General features: G+C 32.9%; 1 protein-coding gene across 2 annotated transcripts; it reads left to right on the forward strand.

Annotated features, from left to right (window-relative positions):
- Window positions 1-6,183: 6,183 nt before the first annotated feature.
- On the forward strand, window positions 6,184-20,314 carry LOC110601380 (brefeldin A-inhibited guanine nucleotide-exchange protein 1). Of its 2 annotated transcripts, XM_021738493.2 has the most exons (11): window positions 6,184-7,389; window positions 9,770-10,087; window positions 10,943-11,276; window positions 11,418-11,840; window positions 12,371-12,663; window positions 13,183-13,456; window positions 13,716-14,218; window positions 14,553-14,874; window positions 15,120-15,480; window positions 17,034-17,716; window positions 19,622-20,314. In XM_021738493.2, exons 1-11 carry the CDS (start codon window positions 6,311-6,313, stop codon window positions 20,231-20,233), a joined length of 5,202 nt encoding a protein of 1,733 aa, XP_021594185.1. In that variant the 5' UTR covers window positions 6,184-6,310; the 3' UTR covers window positions 20,234-20,314. The 2 variants fall into 2 exon arrangements, with proteins under 2 accessions (XP_021594185.1, XP_043806871.1); XM_043950936.1 differs by lacking the exon at window positions 6,184-7,389 and having other exon boundaries at window positions 9,912-10,087; window positions 10,933-11,276.
- Window positions 20,315-26,238: the final 5,924 nt, after the last annotated feature.

The following is a 26,238-nucleotide window of genomic DNA, read 5'->3' on the forward strand; positions in this document are numbered from 1 at the left end:
CAGAAACTCTTCGTTTGGTTCTATTTAAATTACACGAAATTTTATAAATTTAATTAAATTATATGTTTTGTTTGTTTATAATTTTTATTTAAAAAGAATTCAATTAAATACGTTTAAAAATCTAAATAATTTTCTTAATTTTTTATTAATTTTAAATAAATTTAGTTTAGGATTTACTGTCCATCGATAAAAATTAAAAAAAAAAATCCTTATATTTAATAGATTGTGAAAACTCATCGGATCATTTTCGAGTCTTTTAGTCTAATATTATGTGTCTCAAGAGAACAATTTGCTTTTCTTAGACCGAAATTACACATTGTAAGCCGTAATTTTTAAATTTTTAAATTAAAATATTATTTTATTATACTTTAATATTTGCTATTATAAAAAAATATTAAACTTTATATTTTTTATCATTTCAAAAAAATAACTTTATATTTTTTAATAAGTTATATGCTCTATATTCACCCTTAGACTCTTCAATATGCTTTTTCAATAATATGAATGTTGAAAACACATCCTGAATTCAAAAAAATTTTTAGAAATAATAAAATGATATTTTGAATCTTCACTTTGTTATATCATCTCTGAGTAAAGTTCAGATTACTAGTTTAATCTGTTTTGTAAACAATTCCTTTGGTAGAGTTTTCTGTTTCAGGGTTAAAGACCATCCTTGGAGGTGGAGGATGGCGAAGGACGTTCAGTCTCCGACGATTCTGTATCAGAATATCAGAATATCAGAATATCTCGTTTCTCCGATCCCCTTTTTGGCTTCTATTATTTTTCCAAAGCTTTTTGCTGTTTGTTCTTCGAATAATTCCCTTCTCCATTTGAGACCCCCGTTTGGTTGTAATTATTCTGCATCATCGTAGTGTATTACCTGCAGAAAATCTGCTCAAGCTTCAGCTACCTGGTCCATCTTTGTTTTGATCGTTCCAAATCTGAATCCCACCATTTTTGCACGCCATAGCTACTAATTTCAAAGGAACATAATTAAGGCATCGCGGCTGTGTGACAGAGAAATGGTGAAGGGAATAGTTTAATTTTCGTTTGGTTTAATTGGTCGCAGCTTTTCAATTGGATGCAAAATAAGCCCATAAGCAATAAACAATGGAGTTGCTATCCTTATTCTCCTCTATTCTTATCATCTTCTTTCCACTTTAAATATGACTATTGATGTTCACATTACCACCTAATCAACTTTTGTAACATTCTCAAATCATAGTTAGAATAGTAACATGGGTTAGACTATTTTACGTCAGAGAGAGTAGTATTAGAGGAGGTGCTAGCTTATCCCGATCTATTTAGGGAAGATGCTAGCATAATTCTAAATCGCTAATAACTAAATTATAAAAAATTCAAATAAAAAATCAAACATATCCAAAAATAAAATAGACAATGTGATTAGTAAGTTGAAAACATGTCACTTTTGGAAGGTACTTGGGTTTTCCAACATGCTTGCTTAAGGTGCTTGTCATAACTCGAAGTGCCTACTTAAGTGAAAATGATTTTTAAAGGCTAAAAGTATAATTTAGTAGGTTAATATATAAATATTGAAATTTTAAAAACTAAATTGAAATATGGTAAAGAGTTTAATAGGCTAAAGTGTGAATATAGAAAGTTTAAAGATAAAATTCAGTTTAGTCCTTCATTTTTTTTATCTCTTCACTTAAACCCTCAATGTGTCACCTAACTAAATATGAAAGAAATGATAAAGCAAATAAAAAAAAAGTTTTCTTCTTCCACCATCCTTAGGGCCGTAGTTTATACCATTGAAAAACCTTTTTTTTTTCCTTTTTCTACCAAATCCAAGCCAATCTCCCACCAAATCAATTTTTTTCTTTAACAAAAATTTAATCTAAGATCAATAACTAAAAAAAGAGTTATATACCGAAAGAATTGAAGAATGAAAAATTTAGGATTCCATATATACCAAGCTTGAAAATCAAAGGTGAGCTTAGAAATGTATAGAAAATAGTATCTTCTCATTTTTTCATCTATGAATTTGAATTATAAAGTTTTAATTTTTAATTATTCAATCCTTTCCTAAAATATAAATTTATCTAGATAAAGAAATATCAAAAGGAAAGAAAATAACTAAAGAGTATAAGTGGAAAAGAAAGAGAAATTCAAGAAATGTTTGGTATTTGTATGATTTTCTTTTTTCTCTTGATTTTCTTATGAATATGTAAAATTAGGGATTGATTTTACTTATTAGAAATATTGCTTTGATTGTATAAATATGTAGTATAAATGTTGGAATAGTGTTTGAAAGGTTTAAAGTAAAAAAATTTAACATTGGAGTTAAAAGTGCAAACTTGCCGAGATATATTTTAATAAGGCAGTACGTGATAGAAGTTTCATAACTCATTTTGTAGTTATTGAAATTAGGTCCAAAATATACCAAATGAAAGCTGAGACAAAGATCTAAAATTTTTATAATTGACTAAATTTTGAATCTGTAGATAAGATGTTGTAAATTGCAAGTAAACTTAAACTGGATACAGTGATAGAACATCCAGAATAAACTGTATTGATTATACCATAACTTATTATTTAGTCAATGAAATTTGTTAAGACCGGTGCCAAATGAATAGTAATAAGTATATCTAAAACTTTGTATAAGATACTTAAACTTGAATTTGTATGAAATTGTATGTACCTGATATGTCTTGTGATACTATAAACAAGTATTAATATTGGACAAATTAAAACCTTATTAAGCAGCTTGTAAAGAAAAATTCGTAACTTAAACTAGATGATCAAATTTGTATAAATTATACATTGTTATAAAGATAAGACATAAATACACATTTGTTATGAAGAAACTTAAGTTAGATTGTAATTTTAAAGTGCTTGAAAAGTTGATGCAAAATATGACAAAATGCAACCCTCTTGAATTGGAATGTATAAAAATTGACATATTTGCTTAATCGGTAAAAATTATGTATATACTTGCTTATCGTACTTGATTTTTGCACGTGCTTTCTTGATAATAAAACTTATTTGTGCATGATGATTTGAGTAAAACTTGCCATTCTTTACTTGTTAGTAGTATGAAATGCAAAAAAGAAATTGACTTGATGCAATATTAGAATGTTAAGTCAATAAAATTTTACACTATTTGCATGAGTTTTTCATTTTGTTAACTTTGTTATATGTTATATGTATTCTGGAAATAATTTGAAACAGTTTCAAATAACGTGTATTTACAAAAATAGATTGATACATTAAATTAATGATACTTGACCCTCGTAAACTTAATAAGAGTCGATGTTAACTTAAGGGTATGACATGTCATATAAATATACAGAGTTCGCAGTACTGCTACTAATACATAATTTATATTTGAGGTTACATATTAGGTACCTCATAAGCATGGCCATGAAGCCTTGCTATCCCAATTTTGGCCCTTGAGCCTACCGTTTGGCACTATGTACCCATCGTTATAACTCTTTATTATCTACCTAATCGACCCTATTATATGTTTATAAGGGTTGAGAACCTAATTAAGATTGGAACTCGATTCTTGTGAAATTATCAATGAATGTTAACATGTCTGCATCTATTACATGCACTAATTTACGGTGATTTGCTATAAATATAAAATGTGTAATAGTGGCAAAAGAAGATGTTTTTATTGAATGCGAAGGGAATTATTGTCGTGCACAAGAATACATATGACACTTATATCTTATACCAAAAAGTTTGACAAATATGTTTATATTATGTTAACTACTCTTTACATGCTTGTAATTGCTTAATTATCTATATACATGAATATGTTTGCTTTATTTTATTATTTGTTTGCAATCACCCACTGAGTATTAGTTTAACGTGTTGATTTTTACCTCATGCAAGTTGTAGATAAAATAATCATTGCAGAGGTTATCAGTGATCGACATCAGAAATCGAAACCTCTATCATAACTAGTTGTTTGAGTCTCATCGTCATAGTACAGTTATATTTTAGCACATATATATTAAATAGAGTGGATTATAAAAGTTATGTAAGTTAAAATAAAGTAATAATGTATTGATAAAAAAAAAAGAGGTAAGTGTTTACATGTGATGATATTTATGAAAAAATAAAGGATGATATTAGTATGAAATGAATGCTAAATTAAAAAATAATAAAATATCAAATGATAGTTGATAGTATAATTATAATTATAAATATATTTTTTATATTTACTACATGTTAAAATATTAATAAAATAGAAAAAAGCTCTGATAAAATTTAATTTAAAATTTCACATTTATTTTAATTATTTTTTTAAATTTACTTTAACTATCTAATAACTTGATAATTACACATAAAAAAAATTATTTTATATTAAAATATCTAAAAAAAATATAATTTATGATAATTTTTATTTTATCCACATTTGTACAGAATAAAAGGTGTTACAACTTTTTTAACTTTTTCTATAAAAAAAATTATTTAGTAAATATTATATGAAAAAATTTGTTAATTGGTAGTTTACTTTTAAAATATATATTAAAACATTTATATCATTAAAAATATTATTTTATTATTTTATAATTTTAAATATTAAATATTTTATTATTTAATTTTTATAATATAAAAAATCCATTAATCGATTACTTATTATCAATTTTATAAAAGATAAATAGATCCAAGAAGACTCAACGTTTATAAGTATTTACATTTTAATCTAATTTTTTAATTTTAATTTAATTGATTTAATATTTATATTTTAATATAATTTTAATTAATTTGTAAGTTTTTAAATTTAATATTTTATATAACAATTTAATAATATAGGTGATATGCTATATGTATTATTATTATTATTTTTTAATTGATTAATTGGCTGAAAAAAAAACAGTATTTATATCATTTTATATTTCAATATAAATATTTAAATTTTAGATAAATTGATTTAATATTTATATTTAAATATAATTTTGACATAACTTTTAAAAATTAAAATTAAATATAAGTAATCTGATGGTTAAATAAGTAGTTTATATTTTCAATACTAATAAATTTTATTTTATTATAATAATTATAAATATTTTATAAAGGACATATTATTTAATTTAAAATAATAATATATAAAATAATTAAAAATAATATATTTATTATAAAATTTTATAATTATTAATACAAAATAAAATTTATATACTATTAAAATTATCGACGACATATTTAATAGTTTAATTATTTATATTTTTAAAATTAAATATATTATTTAACTACAATTAAATATGAGTTATATTATTTTCATATTAATTATATTTAAAAAATAATAAAATATTACATTAAATATTATATTTGAACTCTTATATTTTGATTTTTTGAAAATTAACTAAAATTATACTAAATATTGGATTAATTAATTTAAAATTTAAATGTTTAAATTAGAATGTAAAATAATATAAAATATTGAATTTTTTCCAATTATTTAATAATAATAATAATAATAATAATAATAATAATAATAATAATAATAATAATAATAATAATATACGGAGCATATTATCTAAATCATCAAATTGATATATCAATTATAAAATATAGAAATTTACAGATAGATTAAAATTATATTAAAATATAAAAATTAAGCTAATTAAATTAAAATTAAAAAAATTAAATTAAAATATAAATATACATATAAACGTTGGCCATTTTTATACCCATTGACCTTTATAAAAATGTCTAATTTATTTATGATATTTATACTTGATAATAGTTTATAGGAGTGGATACGATTCAGTTTAAATTTAAAAAATTGATTAAATTAAATTAATTTAAAATTTTAATTTAATTATTTATTTTTATCAGTTTAATTTTTATTTTTAAAAATTTTAATTATTTCAATTTAATTCAATTTTTATAAATATTAAAATTTTAATTTTTAATTTTGAACCGCATTATAGAATACTCATTTCTAATGACTGAAATTAATGAATTAACTGATTAGCAAATTTTTTAAAGTACCGTGATGTTTTAGTATATTTTTAGAAATAGAGTGGTAAATTAATAAATTTTTTAAATTATAGGGGTTAAATAATAATTTTTTCTAAAAGGAAATCATAACTGAACTGCCTCTCTTCCCGCGCGCGCATCTGCAGGCTCAGCCCCCCACCCAACTGATGACGAAGTCATAATAATTAATCAATAATAGAAAAAAAAAGATTAAAATTGAACGCTTCATCCCTTCGCCATTTTTTTTTTCGCCAGAAGGAGAAACATCGCTCATCTCATAGGCATGTAGATCGCAATTCTAAACCTCTACGCATTTCCATTTCCATATCCATTTCCACAGCTCTCACACACTACCATGTTTGCTTCTCAATCGCTGGGGGGTCCTTCGCGCTGCGGCCGCGTCCTCGGGCCTTCACTCGATAAGATTGTAAAAAATGCCGCTTGGCGGAAGCACTCCCACCTTGTCTCCGCTTGCAAATCCGCTCTAGATAAGCTTGTTTCACTCACCGATTCTTCTTCTCATCTTAATTCCTGCTCTCCTCTCCTCGGTGTCTCTCCCTCCGTCGCAGAATTTCTTCTTCAGCCCTTACTTCTCGCCTTAGATTCCGCCTACGCTAGGGTCGTCGAGCCTGCCCTCGAATGTGTCTTCAAGCTATTCTCTCTGGGCCTCCTCCGTGGTGAGGTTGATGCCAATCCCTCTGTTTATACTGTCGTGTTTAAAATGATTGAGAGTGTCCGCAAGGTTTGCAGCATTGGAGAGGAAGCTGTCGAGCTTGCCGTGCTTAGAGTTTTGCTTGCCGCTGTGAGATCTCCCTGCGTTTTGATTCGCGGTGAGTGTTTGTTGAATCTTGTTAGGACTTGTTACAATGTGTATCTTAGTGGCTTGAGTGGGACCAATCAGATTTGTGCAAAAACTGTCCTTGCCCAGATCATGCTTATTGTTTTTACACGGGTTGAGGAGGATTCCTTGGATGTTAGTGTTAAAACTGTTTCCGTAAGTGAATTGTTGGAATTTACGGATAAGAGTTTGAATGAGGGCAACTCCATATATTTCTGCCAGAATTTTGTTTATGAGATTATGGGAGCTAGTGAGGGGGTTCCGGATGCCAAATTGTTGTTGCATATTCCATCTACAATAGTGAAGAATGGTAGTGAGGACGGTCCCGTTGCTGTTGGTGATGCCAAGGTGACGAATGGGAATGATAAAGATGAACTGGGTGATAGTAGAGAAGCGAATGATTGTGCTGAATTTGGGGGAAGTAAGATTAGGGAGGATGGTTTTATTCTTTTTAGAAATCTATGCAAACTGTCAATGAAATTCGCATCTCACGAGAACCCAGATGATCAAATTATTCTGAGAGGTAAGATATTGTCACTGGAGTTGCTCAAGGTGGTCATGGATAATGGTGGTCTGATTTGGCTCAACAATGAAAGGTAAGTCATTGTGAATTCTGAACAACATGTTGTGTCTTTATCTTCTCTTGTTTGTTTCTAGATATTGCTGTCATTATTAATTATATACTATACATTATTGTTAAATACAAAGGCAATCAGTTTTTAATAGATAAATACATATAAAACAGTAAAGTTTGTGAATTAGGCAAAAAAGAAAAAGAAGTGAAAAAATGAGGAACTTCGAATGGTAATCAGCAGTACAAATCATGGTCCCGCTTACCTGAAAGGTTGCTTATGGGAAAGCGGCCTTTTGTCTTCTGAAGCTCTTTTTCTTCACTTGAGAGAGATTTTTCAATTTTAGGGAGACTAAGATGCATGTATGTGCATAAGAACAGTGCTTGTGAAAGGGAGGGTCATGGATAATTTAAAAGGAAGGGTTGAAAGGAGCCAAGGCGTAATTTTAATAAGTGAATTTAATTCATTTAATAAGCTATGGCAAATGGACTGCCCAAAAAGTATGTTGGTAGTTCTTATTTGCTTAGCAAATTTTATATGGCCATTTCCCATTATTTTTGTGGTGCTACCAGATCATGATGAGTACAATTCTCAATTCAATTCATAAGATCTGATTTGATTTTCCATCCTAAAAATTCAAATCTATAGGATGGATCTTAAATGTACCTGAATTGTGGTCTAAGCTTATGGATTTATCAATTTGGTCAATTCTTTTTGTAGAGGGATGTTGGGCCTTATAGCTTTAAAATTCGATTTTTCAGTTCATTTTCACTACGAAAAGTCCACAATAAACCTTTACTTAGCTTTTCTTTTCTCCACTAGCCATTCTTTTTTCTCTAACTCTTCTTCTTCTTTTTCCCCGCTCTTTCTTTTCTTCTTGTTCTTGTTAATTATCTCTCTAATGAATAGTTGTCAAATTATGACATTTATATTAATATGTTTTGACCTTGTAATTTAACCCATTATCTTTTTTATTATTTAATTATTCGATTCAATATAAATGGGAGTTTCAATACATACGTTATGATAATGATTATCTACAATTCATGAATTCATAATTTATAATATAAAACTACATAACATAATAAAATATATTTATCAGTTATGGAGCATCATTATCATTAGCTAAGTGATAATTTTATACCTATCAAAATATATTATTATGATTTTTTTAACTTATTTTTTAAAGGCCTATTTGCATGAAAAATTCAAAACTTTTCGCTATTTTACAATTTAATCCAAAATTTCAAAAGTTCGTAAAATTGTCCAAAATTATAAATTTTGTTGCAATTATATCCAAGCCTAAAACTTGAATTAGCTAGAGTGTATCTTGCTGTCGTTGCAAGATCTCATATTCCATGTAGATAAATGCTATTGATAAAAAATCCAAAACTTTTAGCTATTTTATAATTTAATCCAAAATTTTAAAAATTGATGTAATTCAATTCAAAATCTCTAAATTTATTTATCTTCGTCCCTGTCTGGCCTGATGTAAAAAATCATAAAAAAATCATAATTTTAACTTCTTTTTATTTGCCATTAGTTCCTACAAAAATTGCAACAGGACCAATATTTATTGGTTTCTTATTTTTTAAATATCTTGTAGGTGTCTATTATAATAAATTTTACAATTCAAACCTTTAAAAATTGGTTTCTTACTGTTTATAGTTGTGCTATTAATCTTCTGTTATAATTTAATATTATAAGTCAGCATTTGGAGTTACAAGTAGAGACACTGTATTAAGAGTAAACATGATTAAAAATCAAAAGCATTGAGAGAATCAGAACTAACAAATAGAAAGAAATCCTATTATAGTTTCTTGCATTAAAAAGACAGAAATGTAGTATAATAATAGGATTCTAGAGATTTAGTAGTGAAACGTGATAAATTTAGGGATTTTGAGCTGAATTATATTGATTTTAAAGTTTTGGATTAAATTGCAAAATAGTTAAAAATTTTAGATTTTTTATATCAATAGCATTTATCTATGTGGCATATGAGTATAATAAAATAATCCACATTATCTTGCCATGTCAACAAGACACACTGTCCCTGATTCAAGTTTTAAACTTGGATATATTTGTAACAAAATTTACAATTTTGGACAATTTTATTAACTTTTAAAGTTTTGGATTAAATTGCAAAATAACAAAAAGTTTAAGATTTTTCGTGCAAATAGCCCTTTTTTAAAACATATATTATCTTTAATTATTTTAGAATTTTTATCAAATCTTATGATTTGATTCTTGATTCACAAAGTAAAAATTTCGATTCTCAATTCCAATCTTGATATGACAACTATGATGATGAGTGAGTAATTTTGCTAAATTTTTTGGGTGCACAATTTTGATATTTATTTGCCTATGACTTTAGAATGTATTACTTTTGTTCTATTTGGCACAGGTTTCTCAATGCTGTTAAGCAATACCTTTGCTTGTCATTATTAAAGAACAGTGCCTTGTCAGTCATGGCTATTTTTCAGCTTCAGTGTTCTATCTTTATGAACTTGTTATCAAAGTTCAGATCAGGATTGAAGGAAGAAATTGGAATATTCTTTTCCATGCTCATCCTCAGGGTGCTTGAGAATGTTAACCAACCTAGTTTTTTACAGAAAATGATTGTCCTCAATTTTCTGGAGGAGATTGCTCAGGAATCACAGATTATAGTTGATGTTTTTGTGAATTATGACTGTGATGTGGATGCTCCAAACATATATGAAAGGTATTGCTCATGTTTGTTGTTTCTCATTCCTATATGTTGAAGTAGTTAGATGACTAGTTAATTGCATATCATTTTCATTAGAAAATAATTATTAAGTTTTCTGCACAAATGGTTTGTCAGGGGATAGGTCTGTATAGATCTATACTTTTGTGTTTTGTGGTGGGTTTGGAATTGATAATTATTAAATATTTTTGGGATTTGTAATGACATGGGCTGGATATTATAGTTTTGTTGTAGAATATTGAGGCCTCATTTGGTTTGCTACTTCTTGGTGATGGATTCATGCACAGAATTATGTAGTAAGAACAACTATTTTTTTGGTTTAAATGCATCTGACATAGAACCTACCATTTATTTAGATATTTCACTTTAATAGTGTTTTGGCACTCAAATTTTAGAATTTCCCTGTTGACTTATTGAATTTGCTCCCAAGAAAATTTTGCCCCCACTATATTCACCTAGATATTTCACTTTAATAATATTTTATTTGCTTAAATTTTAGGTTTGTCCCACTGAACTTTTAATTTTACTTGAAAGTAATTGATATGTGTGTATATGTAACTAGTCACGTACACATGTATATACACATATTTTACCCCCCACTGACCGCATCGTGGAAAATTTTGAAGTAAAATTATATATATACATATATCATGGCACTGACAACTATTCTGGATCTGCCACTGCCCTACACCTTGAAACATGCTAATTTGGTTGATTCTATATGTCGTTGTAGATGCACTCTATTCAATGGTGTTGATTTTTTTTTTCTTTTTGCCTTGTCATATCTAATCTTTGTGGAATTATGTTAAAAAAATGTATTAAAACCTTTATAATTCCATCAGATATTTGCAGGATTGTCAATGGCCTGTTGAAAACTGCTCTAGGACCACCTCCTGGTTCAACCACAACTTTATCTTCTGCGCAGGATAATACTTTTCGGCATGAATCTGTGAAGTGTTTGGTTGGCATCATCAAATCAATGGGTGCTTGGATGGATCAACAATTGAGAATTGGAGAGTCTGATGAGCCTAAGAGCAAGGAGAGTGATGCTTCAACAGAGAACCATTCAAATGCCAGTGTGGAAGAGGCAAGGAGCTCTGATTATGATTTACAAGCAGAAATGAACTCTGAAATCTCAGGTGCTGCCAGCCTTGAACAGCGTCGTGCTTATAAAATCGAACTCCAGGTTATTGCTTGACTTCCATGATGATTTGTCCATTTATGATACACACAGGGAGCTGATCTGTTTACATATAGTGTTTGCTCCATTTTTCTTAAAATGAGGCCTTTTTCAACTCTTAGTAACAAGTGTACGGGGTAAATGCAGAAAGGTATCTCCGTATTCAATAGGAAACCTTCCAAGGGCATTGAGTTTCTGATAAACAGCAAAAAAATTGGTGGTTCTCCAGAAGAAGTTGCTGCCTTCCTGAAAAACACTACTGGCCTAAATGAAACCTTGATCGGTGACTATTTGGGTGAAAGAGATGAGTTTTGTCTGAGAGTTATGCATGCTTATGTAGACTCGTTTAATTTTAAGGCAATGGATTTTGGTGAAGGATTAAGGTTTTTCTTGCGGGGCTTCAGGTTACCTGGAGAGGCGCAGAAGATTGACCGCATCATGGAAAAGTTTGCAGAGCGCTACTGTAAATGCAATCCAAATTCATTTACTAGTGCAAATACAGCCTATGTTCTTGCTTACTCTGTGATAATGCTCAACACGGATGCTCATAACAGCATGGTGAAAGATAAGGTTTGCTTGCAGAACCTCTTGCCATTTATCATTGGCCACGCAATCACGACTAGTGAGATTTGCCTTCTTCTTATTTTCTCTTTTTTCCTCCCTTGATGAGAAATATGCTTGCTTTTGATAATTGTTGCTGACTTTGTGGAAAAGCAAAATTTTTAATTTCCTTATTGATCAAGAGATTTGAGTTATTCTACAATAAGGAATATTTATTTATAGACCCAGTTTTCAGGATCTTTATGATGATTTAATAATCACATTTATGTTTCATTTCCTGTCAATGACATTATTGACTTCATACATAATTGCTGGCAAGGTCTCAGTAAATTGTATTTGCTACCAATTTCCAGTTCTATTGGAAAAAGTTCTGAAAGGTGCACATGTAAAGAACATGAAATGAAATGCAGAAAGTGTCGTACATTATTCTTATCCACCTAAAAGTTTGGGCTACGCTAGGAGATGTATTGTTTATCTATGTATAGACAAGTGCAGTTTTTACTTTGGGCATTTCTAATTGTGCATTGGGTACATTTTAGATGACTAAAGCTGATTTCATACGAAACAACCGTGGAATAGATGATGGCAAGGATTTACCTGAAGAGTATATGGGTACCCTCTATGATAAAATTGTGAAAAACGAAATTAAAATGAATTCTGATTCTTCTGCTCCACAAAGCAAACAGGCAAATAGCTTAAATAAGCTTTTGGGTTTGGATGGTATACTCAATTTAGTCACTTGGAATCAAACTGAAGAAAGGCCATTAGGAGCAAATGGACTTCTCATAAGGCACATCCAAGAACAGTTCAAGGCAAAGTCAGGAAAATCAGAGTAAGCTATTTTGCAATGTATTTCATGGTTGACTGTTTTCATAAGTTATCTTACTTGTTTATCGACTTTGTTTGTAGTTTTATGGTACTTGTTTATCATCCATTAAGATAATCCACCTTTGGTAGGTTACTTGGCACGGTTGGCGGTTGTATCGGTTATGATTATGACATGGTTAAACTAATTATTGTGGAATTTTTTTGCTTTTAATTTTCAAGGGTGGGGGAGGCAGGAGGATGAATGTTTGACATTGTTTGAAATGAATTTTTTCCCCTTCGCTTTTTTAATCCTGAGATTTTGATAAAGAATGTGGCAATTTTAATTAGAGGAAAATCCCAAGAGTCTCTTGGCATATTCTTTAGTTATCTTACTGTCTAATGATGTTGAGGATGAAAAAAGGACAGAATGAATGACTAGTCCTTTCCTAGGCTTATTATTCTGTATATGATAATTCCCTTGTTTTACTTCTATCATTGTTGCACATGTTGATGCTGAAATAATAATTAAATTCTGGTGTTTCAGGTCTGTATTTCATATTGTAACAGATGCAGCAATCTTGAGGTTCATGGTTGAGGTCTGCTGGGGCCCTATGCTGGCAGCATTTAGCATGACCCTCGGCCAGAGTGATGATAAACATGCTACATCTCAGTGCTTACAGGGTTTTCGTTATGGAGTGCATGTTACTGCCGTAATGGGAATGCAGACACAGAGAGATGCTTTAGTAACATCTGTGGCCAAGTTTACATATCTCCATAATGCTGCAGATATGAAGCAAAAAAATGTTGATGCAGTGAAGGTAGGCATTCATTGTTATACCTTAATATGAAAAAGGGGAAAAGAGAAAAAAAAAGATTATTTTCCCTTCTTTATTAGGAGTATTTGGACAACCGGTGAGTCAGTGGTACTTTAATAGTAGTTGGTTAATTTAATTGTTGAACAACAGTGACTGTGCATTATACCCTCATTGAGTTTAACGTGTATGCCAGTGTTTGGAGTTGGTATCTCTGCTTTGTTATTTCTGTATCTTACTGTGCAAAATATTTGACTTTGTGCAGGCAATTATATCAATTGCAATTGAAGATGGTAATCATCTTCAGGAGGCTTGGGAGCATATTTTAACGTGCCTATCCAGAATTGAGCATCTGCAGCTGCTGGGAGAGGGTGCACCTCCTGATGCATCTTTCTTCACTGCATCCAATGTTGAAGCAGATGAAAAAATATTGAAGTCAATGGGTTATCCATCTCTAAAGAGAAAGGATTCCCTCCGAAATCCAGCTGTAATGGCTGTTGTTAGAGGTGGTTCATATGACAGCGCTAGTGTTGGAGAGAATTCTCCAGGATCAGTTACTGCACAGAAGATCAGTCACTTCATCTCGAATTTGAATTTGCTTGACCAGATAGGGAATTTTGAGTTGAACCATGTATTTTCTAATAGCCAGAGGTTGAACAGTGAAGCAATAGTAGCTTTTGTAAAAGCGCTTTGCAAAGTTTCAATGGCAGAGTTGCAGTCCCCAAAAGATCCTCGTGTATTTAGCCTCACCAAAATTGTTGAAATTGCGTAAGATATTTCCTTCTATGATCAAAGTCTATCTAATATTTCACATTTTAAAATTGCTACTGCCATATGGATATGATACTAAAATACAGAACTTTGAAGTGGTTTTAACGTTCAAAAGATTTGAAATGGCTTTGAAGTGGTCTTTCTCAAATCTATTGTTTTGTTTGAGTAGTTCCATGAGGATTTATAATTTACTTTCCTTTCTTCAAGTTATGTAAAAGGAAAATTTTACATGGATCTCTATCCAAATTTATTGCTGAAAATATTTTAATCGCATCATGCAAATGATGAGATATAAGAGTCTTTAATAATACCACAATTATTTTCTTCACAGGCATTACAATATGAATCGCATCAGAATAGTTTGGTCCAGAATATGGAATGTTTTATCCGATTTTTTTGTATCAGTTGGCCTGTCAGAAAATCTTTCTGTTGCAATTTTCGTTATGGATTCCCTGCGGCAGCTTGCTATGAAATTCTTAGAGCGTGAGGAGCTGGCAAACTACAATTTCCAGAATGAATTTCTGAGGCCATTTGCGATTGTCATGCAGAAGAGCAGCTCTACTGAAATTAGGGAACTAATTGTTCGTTGTATTTCACAAATGGTCCTTAGTCGGGTTAATAATGTGAAATCTGGCTGGAAAAGTGTTTTTATGGTATGTTCTGGTTCATTGTTGGATTTCATGTTGCTTTTCTTTTGTTAAATTGAATTTTGCAGATATAGGTGTGGATGCAATCCAGAAAATTGAATTGCTTGTCTTTTGTTAAATTTTCATTCTTTTGCCAAAAATAAGTCTTCAAAGTTCAAACTGGTTTATTTAGCTCCACAATACAGTGCTTGCGAAGTTGGTGTTTTTCATTTTTGGGCTACTCAAACTATTCCATACTATCCTTTACTCAGGTTTTTACAGCTGCTGCAGCTGATGAGCGAAAAAATATTGTCTTGTTGGCATTTGAGACCATGGAAAAAATAGTGCGGGAATATTTCCCTTATATAACTGAGACAGAGACAACTATTTTCACAGATTGTGTTAGATGCCTTACAACCTTCACAAATAGCAGATTTAATAGTGATGTAAGCCTCAATGCCATTGCCTTTCTCCGATATTGCGCTGTCAAACTTGCAGACGGTGGACTTGCTGGAAATGAAAAGAGGAGGGCCGATGATTCATCCACTTCAGTGGTAAATGAGGTTGCTTCAGATATACAGGACTTAAGCGACAAAGATGATCATGCATCTTTTTGGATTCCATTACTCGCAGGTAATATGCTTTTTAGGCAAGATTCTTAATGGATGCTACAATTACTAGGCAGCAGCACTTTCTTGCACTTTGTTCTGATTAACCTACTATTCATCTGTAGCCTTGTTGCTAATAGAAATGCAGTTGGATTTACTTTACAATACCATATATGCATTTTTGTGCACTCAAATTATTTGACATTTCATTGTATAACCGCTCACAAGCCCATGCCCAAAAAGCCAAAACTTTATCGGTTCCCAGCATTGGATAAAATTTATTTTAGAGATTCAATTTATTAATGTTTTTCCACCATGGTGCATTCTCTCAGCCCTATGCAATTGGTTGTTAGTACTTAGTACTGAATTGTCTGGTCTTATTTAAATAATCCAAAAATAGATCTTGTAAAATATTTAAGAACATTTTTTTTCTTTTAAGTTGTTTAAATTTTTGAGCCTCTCAAACCATACATGAAATCTTCTCTTAGAATCCTATTTAGGTTTTCCCATTTTCTAATAAAAAGGGTTATCAATGCATTTATATGATATCTTACAAAATTACTATAGTATTTTTTTTTTTCAAATTTTTTGATTAGTTTTAAAATCTTTATTGTGCATGCTAAGTAGTCAATTTTATATATTGTTAATATGACTGCATCAAATTTGACTATATAAATATATTTGTTTATAAATAGTTGTTTTAGGTATTGCTAATATTATTATATTGCATATCCAGATAAATTATTGTGAACCAATAAATTTTAGTATCGCTAAAATTTCTAAAATAGTCACAGCAAAATCAGACATTACATTTGTTCTATGCCATTGTGCTGTTACTTGAAATGCTGATAGCATTGGATTATTATTATTATTATTATTATTTAACTCTTAATTGTGAAGATTTAGATTTTTTTCTTGTAAATTTCCTATCTGGTATTGTATGTAATTTCTTACTTAGGATCTTCCTATCTAGGAATCATAATTTTTTTATTGTAATTTTTATTATTTAAAAGTTAATTTGCTACCTATTTAGTATTAGTCTTAGAATTTTCTTATAATCCTAATAGGATAGTGTTAGTCATTAAATCTATAATAAACTGTAACAATGTTTTTGATAAATGAAATTTATTTATTTTAATTTGGAAGGTATGAGCCTTTGATTATATTTCTGGTTGTTTTCTCTCCCAGTTCCATATGTGTTGCTATAGAAATCGAACCGAGTTACTTTAGCCAGCACCCAGTACTCATTTTTACACTGATAAACCTAGATGAAAACTTCCACACTTTTAGATTCCCTTCTTTAAATCTAGAAAACGCATAAACTTATCGATTAATTGATATTTGACCATTAAAGCATCAGTGGGCAGATTTCTTAGTGTACCCTACATCACACTTTCTTATAATGTTGCTTTATGTGTTGTTACATTTGGTGAATACCCTATCTTTCATTGTAATTATAAGCAAAAGAAAGCTGAACAGCAAATTTTTTATACTGTGACCGGCAACATGCATTAGTAAAGTGCCTTGACTCCTTTTTCCTTTTCCTGAATTTTAACCATCTTGGTGCTATTGTTTCAGGGTTATCAAAACTAACATCTGATACCAGATCAGCCATTCGAAAGAGTGCTTTGGAAGTGCTATTTAACATTCTTAATGATCATGGTCATCTTTTCTCACGATCACTTTGGTTTGATGTTTTCAACTCTGTTATTTTACCCATATTCAGTGGCACATGTGACAAGAAAGAAAGTTTTATTAAAGACGGTCAGCATTCACCAACTTCATCAACTCCTCATCTGGAAGGAATCACATGGGATCCTGACACTTCTCCAGTGGCAGCACAGTGTCTGGTAGATTTGTTTATTAGCTTTTTCAAAACTGTAAGGTCTCAACTATCGAGTCTGGTAGCAATACTGACTGGATTCATTAGAAGTCCCATTCAAGGGCCTGCTAGAGCTGGGGTTGCTGCATTATTGCGGTTAGCAGGTCAACTGGGCAGGTTACTTTCTGAGGCTGAATGGAGAGAGATCTTTCTAGCTCTGAAGGAAGCTGCTGCATCGACATTGCCTGGTTTTTTGAAGGTTTTAAGAAGCATGGATGATATTGAGATTCCTGGTAGCTCTGAATCTTATGCCGATGTTGGTATCTCTTCTGATCATGGCTTCACCAATGAGGATCTCGAGGATGCCAATCTTCTAACTGCATCTTATGTGGTTTCTAGAGTAAAGAGCCACATTGCTGTGCAACTACTAATCATTCAGGTTCTCTGTCCTTGACTCTCTTTCTCGCAACATTCATCCACACACACACACACACACATTCACACATGACATCTCCTCTCCATTATGTTGAGGAATTTCTCAAGTTGCTACGGGAGTGCAAAAATGAATGGGTATTATTGTGATGTCTAGATAAAGGGTAATAGTTCAAAAATATACCATGTGGTTTAACCACTGTTGGTTTTGGAGACTTTTTTTCCTTTTTCTTTTATTTACTGTTTGTGGTTTTTTATTTGTGATCACTTTGTTACCAAGTTTAAATACCATCACTCCCCCACATGATGTAAAACAATTCTATTATATGAAAGTACAAGTTCATTAAGCATATTTTTCTTGGTCTAGGAGAAAATGTATATACTTTCCGTTATAGTAAATTTTATTTGAGAAGAAAAAATTAATTTTAATTTGCATTATTTTAAGACGCACTTGGCCTTCCTTGTAGGTGTTGCATGGATATAAGCTCACAGGCACCTTAGGAATATCATTTTAACAGCATTAGCCAGGAATGATACTAGGTAACATGTGCAAATTACTAGAACTAGATGGACACTGTAAAAATATTACATATACAATTGAGTCCAACAAAAAATAATCTAAAGGTATGGGAATGTTTCTTACAAGTTTTTGTTTTAGGCCTCATTGGCTGAAATGAAATGTAATTGAGGTTCCGTTTTGTTTAGCGCTGAACAACTTGTATGCGCAAGATATTCTCCGTGGAAAATAACTTATTTTCCATTTTCGATAGCAATATTAAGAGTTAAGGGATCTTAATAAATTCATAAATGGGAAGCATAGTAGATAATAAGATTTCCAAAAGGAGGAAAATGACTTGGTCATTTTTCTTAAGGATAATTTAATTTGTCCTTTAATTAGTAAAATATTTTCTGTTGGCCAATCTTTTTTAGTGTCCAAACGTCATAAAATATGGAAAATATTTTCCTGGTGATATTCGTTTGGTCCAGGGGTCAACATGATGATACAATGTCTCTTGGACGAATGGTTGAGCTAGATAGGTTGTGATCTGAGTTAAAAGATAACTAGCCAAGAGGTTCCTGCAAGACAAGTCAGGGTCAGAAGTTTACTTGCTGTTGGCACTCTGATGGCTAAGTTAGAGGATTTCTGATCAAGAAAATAAATGATAGCTTAGGAGAATAAATGTTCAGAGAAAGGTAGTAAATGCTCTAGGTAGTGTGTATATTGAATGCAAAGAGAATATTTATATATGTGTGTATCTTGTCCCTTCTTTCATTGAATGTGACCACTTATCTAAGGTGTCACTTGGGTTACTCCCCTTTGAGCGAGCAGGCCTTCAAAGCAGCTCACCCTTCATCTGGTTTGAGCCCGGTCCCAAATACACGTGTGGTTATCCACGCTTGGAAAATATTTTCCTTGCAACAAATGAAGTCTAAGTAACAAATGGATATCAGTTTTACCTATGCTATCATTCTGATTACAAGTTTGTTGAATGATCCTGCAGCCTCTAGTTTTGTAAATCTGTTAACTGAATTATTCAAAGATAAATTATTTGTTGCTATTATATGCAATGGAGCGTAAGTTTACCAATATTTGATTTCATTGCCTAAATTTTACCTTACGATTTATTAATTTATTTCACTGCCAACCGGAAACTTGCCTCTATTTAAGTGATGATTGGTAAGAGATCAACTCAGTTGAATTGACTACAGGAAAAATGAAATTGAAAAGTTTAACATGAGTCTAAATTTCCTATAGAATTAACAACTAAGCAACTTAACAACAACTTCATTAGTAGTGTTACTGCAAGCCCTTTGCAGTGCCATAAATTTTTCATGAGACTGTTCTGTTACTTTTCCTTCATATCAAGATCTCAAAAGATGTTCTAAATTATATTCATGTTCTCAATCTCAGGTTGTAACTGATTTGAGCAAGGCACATCTACAATTCTTATCAGCGGCCAACATTGAAATTATTCTTGATATATTCTCGTCCACTGCAACGCATTCCCGCCAACTGAACTCCGAGATCATTCTGCTTAAAAAACTAGATAAAGCATGCTCAATACTGGAGCTCTCCTATCCTCCCATGGTTCGTTTTGAAAATGAGTCATATCAAAGTTACCTGAACTTCCTTCATGATTTGCTAGTAGATAATTCATCCATCTCTAAGGAGTTAGATGTAGATTTGAAAATTGTGGAAGTATGTGAAAAAATAATGCATGTATATCTGAACTGCAATGGGTCGCAATCTGCACATCAGGAACAGGAACCCGTTAATAAGCTGGTGGTACACTGGATTCTTCCATTGGGATCAACCGAAAAGGAAGCATCTGCAGCAAGAACTACTTTGCTTGTGTCAGCTTTGCATTTACTAAGCAATTTAAACGGGGAGTCGTATAGAAGGTACGTGTCGCGATTCTTTCCTTTGTTAGTAGATCTTGTGCAAAGTGAGCATAGTTCTCGAGACGTACATCAGGTTCTAAGCAACATTTTCCAGTCATGTATAGGCCAGGTACTTATGTGATGAAATCTTATTACTTTAGTATTACACACAAGATTAATTGGAATAGCAGCAATAGCAATAAAGATAATTTTTTTTGGTTCATGGTCTTCAATCATTATTGATTGATAGTTTTAAGATGCCAAAATGTGTCTTAATGTTAGTGTGTATGCACGAATGGGCATGGGAGTGTGATTTGCAGTAGATGCTTATGATGTCATTCTAGTATATTTGGACAAAATTTCAGCATCAATGATGTCTTGAAAGTTATATTTTTTGGATATGAACCAAAATGAATAAGATTCTGTGTTGTCTCTATCCTTGAGACAAACAAAAAAAATACTGTGTTGGATGTTTGAAGTCTACTGTGTATCCATCCAAATTATGAGGCCTTACCTTGTATAACAAACAGAAAGGTTATCCAGTTCCTATATTAAAATCCATAAATCTGGAACTATTCAATCTCTAATATTAACACCTCTGTTGATAGTTGAATTAGCCTTCGCTCAGTTCTTGTAAATAGAATAATTTATTATTGTTCAAATTATTAAAATATATTTTAAATGTGCACATTAAAGATATTAAATATAATTTAATTTTAAAAGCTTTAAAATAACAAAAAATTGTTCAACAGTATTTAAAACAATATTTACTTGAATTGACTTCGATATAACCTCATTTCTTGTAAAGAAATGGTAAAATTGATTATGAAGAATGTGGGTTGAGGGCGAAGTTAGCGTTTTAATCTTCCATTTTGGCAATTTTTATCTTTCAAAAAGGTCAAGAATAATAAACTGTTGGGAGAATATTATATTAAATAGTATTAAAAATTATCAAATATTAATTTAAATCCATTTCTGTTAAATGGGTCATGCACATATGTTGGTCTTGACTCGCATAATTGAAGAATTTAAAGCAAACCAACAGGTCTAATCAAATTTTATTTAAAAAGGAAACTCTTTTTTTATTTCCACATATTTCTGATTTCGAGCCGATTTCCATATGATTTTTGAGGGGAAATTGAAACATGGCCGAGTTTGGCTTCGTAAGTTGTGTTCATCTACTGCTCAGGGTACTTCGTTACTGGTTTAGGTGAATATTAAGAGGGCCATGGTGCAAATTTCAAATAACTAAATAAAAAATAATACAATAAAAATATATCGCACAAATATATAAATAATGTTAACCATAAAACTAATGTAGTAAATTTAACGACACGAATTTAAATAAATATAATATGATATATCATATTTTCCTCTTACTCCATGATAGATCTGATTTTCTTCTTACTCCATCATATGGGTCCATCAATATTTGATTTGATGAAAGGACCTGCAAAATAAGGAAAGATGGTCATGGGTCTACCGGGGATGCCCTGGTGGAGACCCTCGACATTCAAGTCAGGTTCATGAACTAGTGTAGTATCTATAGGCAAGAGTTGCAGAGAAAAATAATATATGGAGCTGAGAAAGAAGCCTCCCGAAGAAGGAAAGAGAGGACTCCTCCATTTTACCTGCCCCTCACGTTTTTTTTCCTCCCTGTTATTGTGCTATATGTCTATGTCACTCAGGCCCGTACATACGGACGTGTCAGACCCCCTCTCCACGCCAGGCGGCCATTTAATTCCCCCGGCGTGCTTGCGGGCAGGGCTGCGAAGTGACTGGACCGGCTCCTCTCCCTCACATCACATCACCGAGCTGGGTTTCTTCCTGCTGGGTCTGGGCTCGCGGGTAACCCATCCGGCCCGGCGTGTCTGGGTCGAGGCCTGAGATGCTGAGTTGGTCAGCCTGAGGAGGGCTCGATGGGCTTTGGGCCATTGCTCTCCTCTTGGGCCCGGCCTCGTCCAGGGTAGAGGAAGCCCGTCCGTCATCAATTGCCCCTTTACCTCCTCGGCAGTTATTACATGAGTGGCGAGGGGGTAAATCCTTAAACTCTATTTATGACAGCGTGGCCCGAGAACTGCTCCTGTCAAAAGTGTCCTTTCCTTGCTTTTTATTTCTTTGTCTCTTTACTTTGATGTTTGAATATATGGCGATATGGAGATGTGTATTTGATGATGAATGATATTTCACCTCGGCCTGTACCTCATTATTATTTTTTACTCAGACTGTCTTCTGGCTTTGTTAATTTTACTTAATTGATGAATCAGGCTATCTCTACTGGGACTTTGCTAGTCGAACTGACCCAGGCTAAGAGCTCAGTGTCTGGCTAAGCTTCTGACTTGCGAGTTTTTCTTATTCTTATGAGGGCATTTCTATTTTTGGCTTATGACCTCGTCAGTGCTGCGAGCTCGGATATATAATACCTAGAGGAATGTCTTATTTGTATGAGTGCCCCGCATTAGATGATTTTAAATCTTGTTCTTGTTACGAGCTCGGACATCTTATCTCTCTGGATGTAACCTTCTGGCAGTCAGTGCGGTCTGAGCTGTGTGCTCTGCTGGGATAAGGAGCTTGGCCTTTTATCGTCTTCCTCTTCCTGGATCATCTTTGCTAAGTGTTTGTTTACTGTGGGTTAATCTGAGCCGTGAGCACGACCCTTCGCTTTCGTTTATCCTTTTGTGCGTTTTGCATTGGCGGGCCTTTCCATATAGGGAGCTCGGCTCTCTGTTATTTCTTCTACACTTAGCTTTATTCAGCTTGATTGTTTACTTGTTGTGAGTCCGTCCGTACTGCGAATTCGGGAGCTCGGATCTTTGTTCTTTGTTTAGGCTTTTATGCCTATAGCCTGTGATGCTGCTTGTGCTATGAGCTCGAGAGTTCGGGATTTTATTTTCTTTACTTTGGTGCCCTGAGCTCTTTTGTGAAGTCGGACTTAATTTCTTACTTTCTTGTCTAGCCTTACACAGGCTATGGTTCGGCCTGACTACTTGTTTGTTCAGCTTTTAACCTTTCTTTTATAGGTTTATAGTCTCGCCAGCACAGACATAAGGCTCAGCAGGGAGGTATGTTTGACCCCTCTAGGCTTTTAGGAAGATTGACCCCAGGTCGAAGAGGTTGGACTATCTGCTTTGGGTTTGACCATACTGGGGTTCGATTTTTTTTGTATCCAATGAGTCAAGACTTTCCACAGCCCCGTCCAATAATTCAGAATGGTTCATTTGGCCTTTTACATTGCTCCTGTCCCCTTGATTCTTTATCTGAGCATTTGGTCCTTGAGTATGTCTCGGTTGTTTGGATTTTTTGCCTCCGAGGGCTTTTCGAGCTGTCTTCCCTCAAGCATTTTGCGAGCTGTTTACTGCTTAGACCTTTCTCTAGGCTAGTCACCTACCTTACTGAGGGCTTGCTCAAGATTCAGGCTCTTAGGCCTTATTGTCGCTTCCATGTTCTTTAGCCTTGCATGGGATTCAGGCTCACTGGCCTTACTATCGCTTCGTCATCTCAGCCGATTTTGTGGTGCCGGGGGTCATTTTCTGAGGCCGGTCACCTACCTCACTGAGGTCTTGCGCAGGATTCAGGCTTTTCGGCCTTATTGTCGCTTCATCATCTCAGCCGGTTTTGTGGTGTTGGGGTCATTTTCTAAGCCCGGTCATCTACCTCACTAAGGTCTTGCGCAAGATTCAGGCTCTTTGGCCTTACTGTCGCTTCATCATCTCAGCCAGTTTTGTGGTACCGGGGTCATTTTCTGAGACCGGTCACCTACCTCACTGAAGTCTTGCGCAAGATTCAGGCTCTTAGGCCTTACTGTCGCTTCCAGGCTCTCTAGCCTTGCATGGGATTCAGGCTCATTGGCCTTACTGTCCCTTCGTTATCTCAGCCGGTTTTGTGGTGCTAGGGGTCATTTTTCGAGGCCGGTCACCTACCTCATTGAGGTCTTGCACAGGATTCAGGCTCTTTGGCCTTATTGTCGCTTCATCATCTCAGCCAGTTTTATGGTGCTGGGGTCATTTTCTGAGTCCGATCACCTACCTCACTGAGGTCTTACGCAAGATTCAGGCTCTTTGGCGTTATTGTCGCTACATCATCTCAGCCGGTTTTGTGGTGCCGAGGTCATTTTCTGAGCCCGGTCACCTACCTCACTGAGGTCTTGCGCAAGATTCAGGCTCTTAGGCCTTACTATCGCTTACAGGCTCTATAGCCTTGCATGAGATTTATACTCATTGGCCTTACTGTCGCTTCGTCATCTCAGCCAGTTTTGTGGTGCCGGGGGTCATTTTTCGAGATCGGTCACCTACCTCACTGAGGTCTTCACTTAGGATTCAAAATTTTTTCTGCAAAATAAGAGTTTACACAGAGCGTATATAACGAGGATGCTCGTTGTTAATTCAATAATATTTATCAATAAATAATATGTCGCATATGTCACTTAGTTTCATATTTCAGATGAATGTAAATATTAGCTCTAACTAGCAATATTAACTCATACAATTTAGAAATTCAATAAATAATATTTTGCATGTGTAAATTTCTCCAAGATTTTTCAATCTATAAAATACATGATCTTTTTCTTAGAAATGTTTGTGTTAACATTAATAATAAAATTGTCACAACAATACTTGAATTTTAATGTTATGTAAGCAATTATTAAGATATTTAAACTCAGAGAAGTATACTTTAATTAAATTTAGCATTATTATTTACATGCAAAATATATCTTTTAATAATCTACGAAATTCTTTGTATTCAATAGTAATTAATAAAAAACAATTGCCAGTAACTAAAGGCAGTCTTAAAATTCTAAAGCAAAATAATAAGCATACACAGCAAGAGGCAATTTTGAACAGTTGGAGTTTTTTCACCTGAGCTCTTCCGCCAATCTATTTTTCATCATTTGTTGTGCAGTCAGACCTCGCCTATTTGTTGTCCAGTCAGAGAGTTGTCCAATCTACCCAACATGCTTCATTTTTTCTCACAGATTCTTCTTTTTTATTATATTTTATTTTTTATTTATTAACTTTTCTCTAATTTACTAATCTGGGACTCTATAGCCGACCTGCCCATCTAATCTTTACAACATATATACGGCCGATCTCACAATTTCAATAAATATATACATCACTTTTTTTTCTTTTTTTTTATAGAAAATATTAAAATTTTATACTCATAAATAAGTATTTCGATATGAAATTTCACTTCACCAGATTTCAAAGAAAAAGTTAGTAGTAATAAAATTCAATAAATATTAAAATAAACTATCTGAAAGACTATCAAAATATTCCTGAACATAATGAATATTTCTTTTCAGCTGGATTATTGTAAACCTCCCGTTTCCTTTTTGTATAAACTTTCATACCTTCATGTGGATCTCAATGGGTGGATTTTGGAACTTTAGAGATAGTAAAAATTTGTTTCGTTTCCACAGACGGCACCAATTGATACTTCATATTTTTCTCTTACTCCATGATAGATCTGGTTTTCTTTTTGTTCCATCGTATGGGTCCATCATATGGGTCTCTCAATGTTCAATTTAATGAAAGGACCTGCAAAATAAAGAAAGATGGTTATGGGTCTATCGGGGATGCCTCGGTGAAGACCCTCCGACGTTCAAGTCAGGTTCATGAACTAGTGTAGTATTCATAGGCAAGAGTTGCAGAGAAAAATAATATATGGAGCTGAGGAAGAAGCCCCCCAAAGAAGGAAAGAGAGGACCCCCTCCTTTTTACCTGCCCCTCACGTTTTTTTTCCTCCCTGCTATTGTACTATCTGTTTATGTCACTCAGGCCTGTATGTACGGACGTGTCAGACCCCCTCTCCATGCCAGACGACCATTTAATTCTCCCGATGCGCGTGCGGACAGGGCTGCAAAGTGACTGGACCGGCTTTTCTCCCTCACATCACATCATCGGGCTAGGCTTCTTTTTGATGGGTCTGGGCTCGCGGGTAACCCATCCGGTCCGGCTTGTCTAGGTCAAGACCTGAGATACTGAGTTGGTCAGCCTAAGAAGGGCTCGATGGGTTTTAGGCCATTACTCTCTTGAGCCCAGTCTCGTCCAGGATAGAGGAAGCCTGTCAATCATCATAATACATAAATTAGCTCGCTCATGTGTTTATTATAATCATGATAGAAAAATTTAAATTATATCATATAAA

This window comes from Manihot esculenta, chromosome 15, assembly GCF_001659605.2.
Source record: "Manihot esculenta cultivar AM560-2 chromosome 15, M.esculenta_v8, whole genome shotgun sequence".
NCBI lineage: Eukaryota > Viridiplantae > Streptophyta > Magnoliopsida > Malpighiales > Euphorbiaceae > Manihot > Manihot esculenta.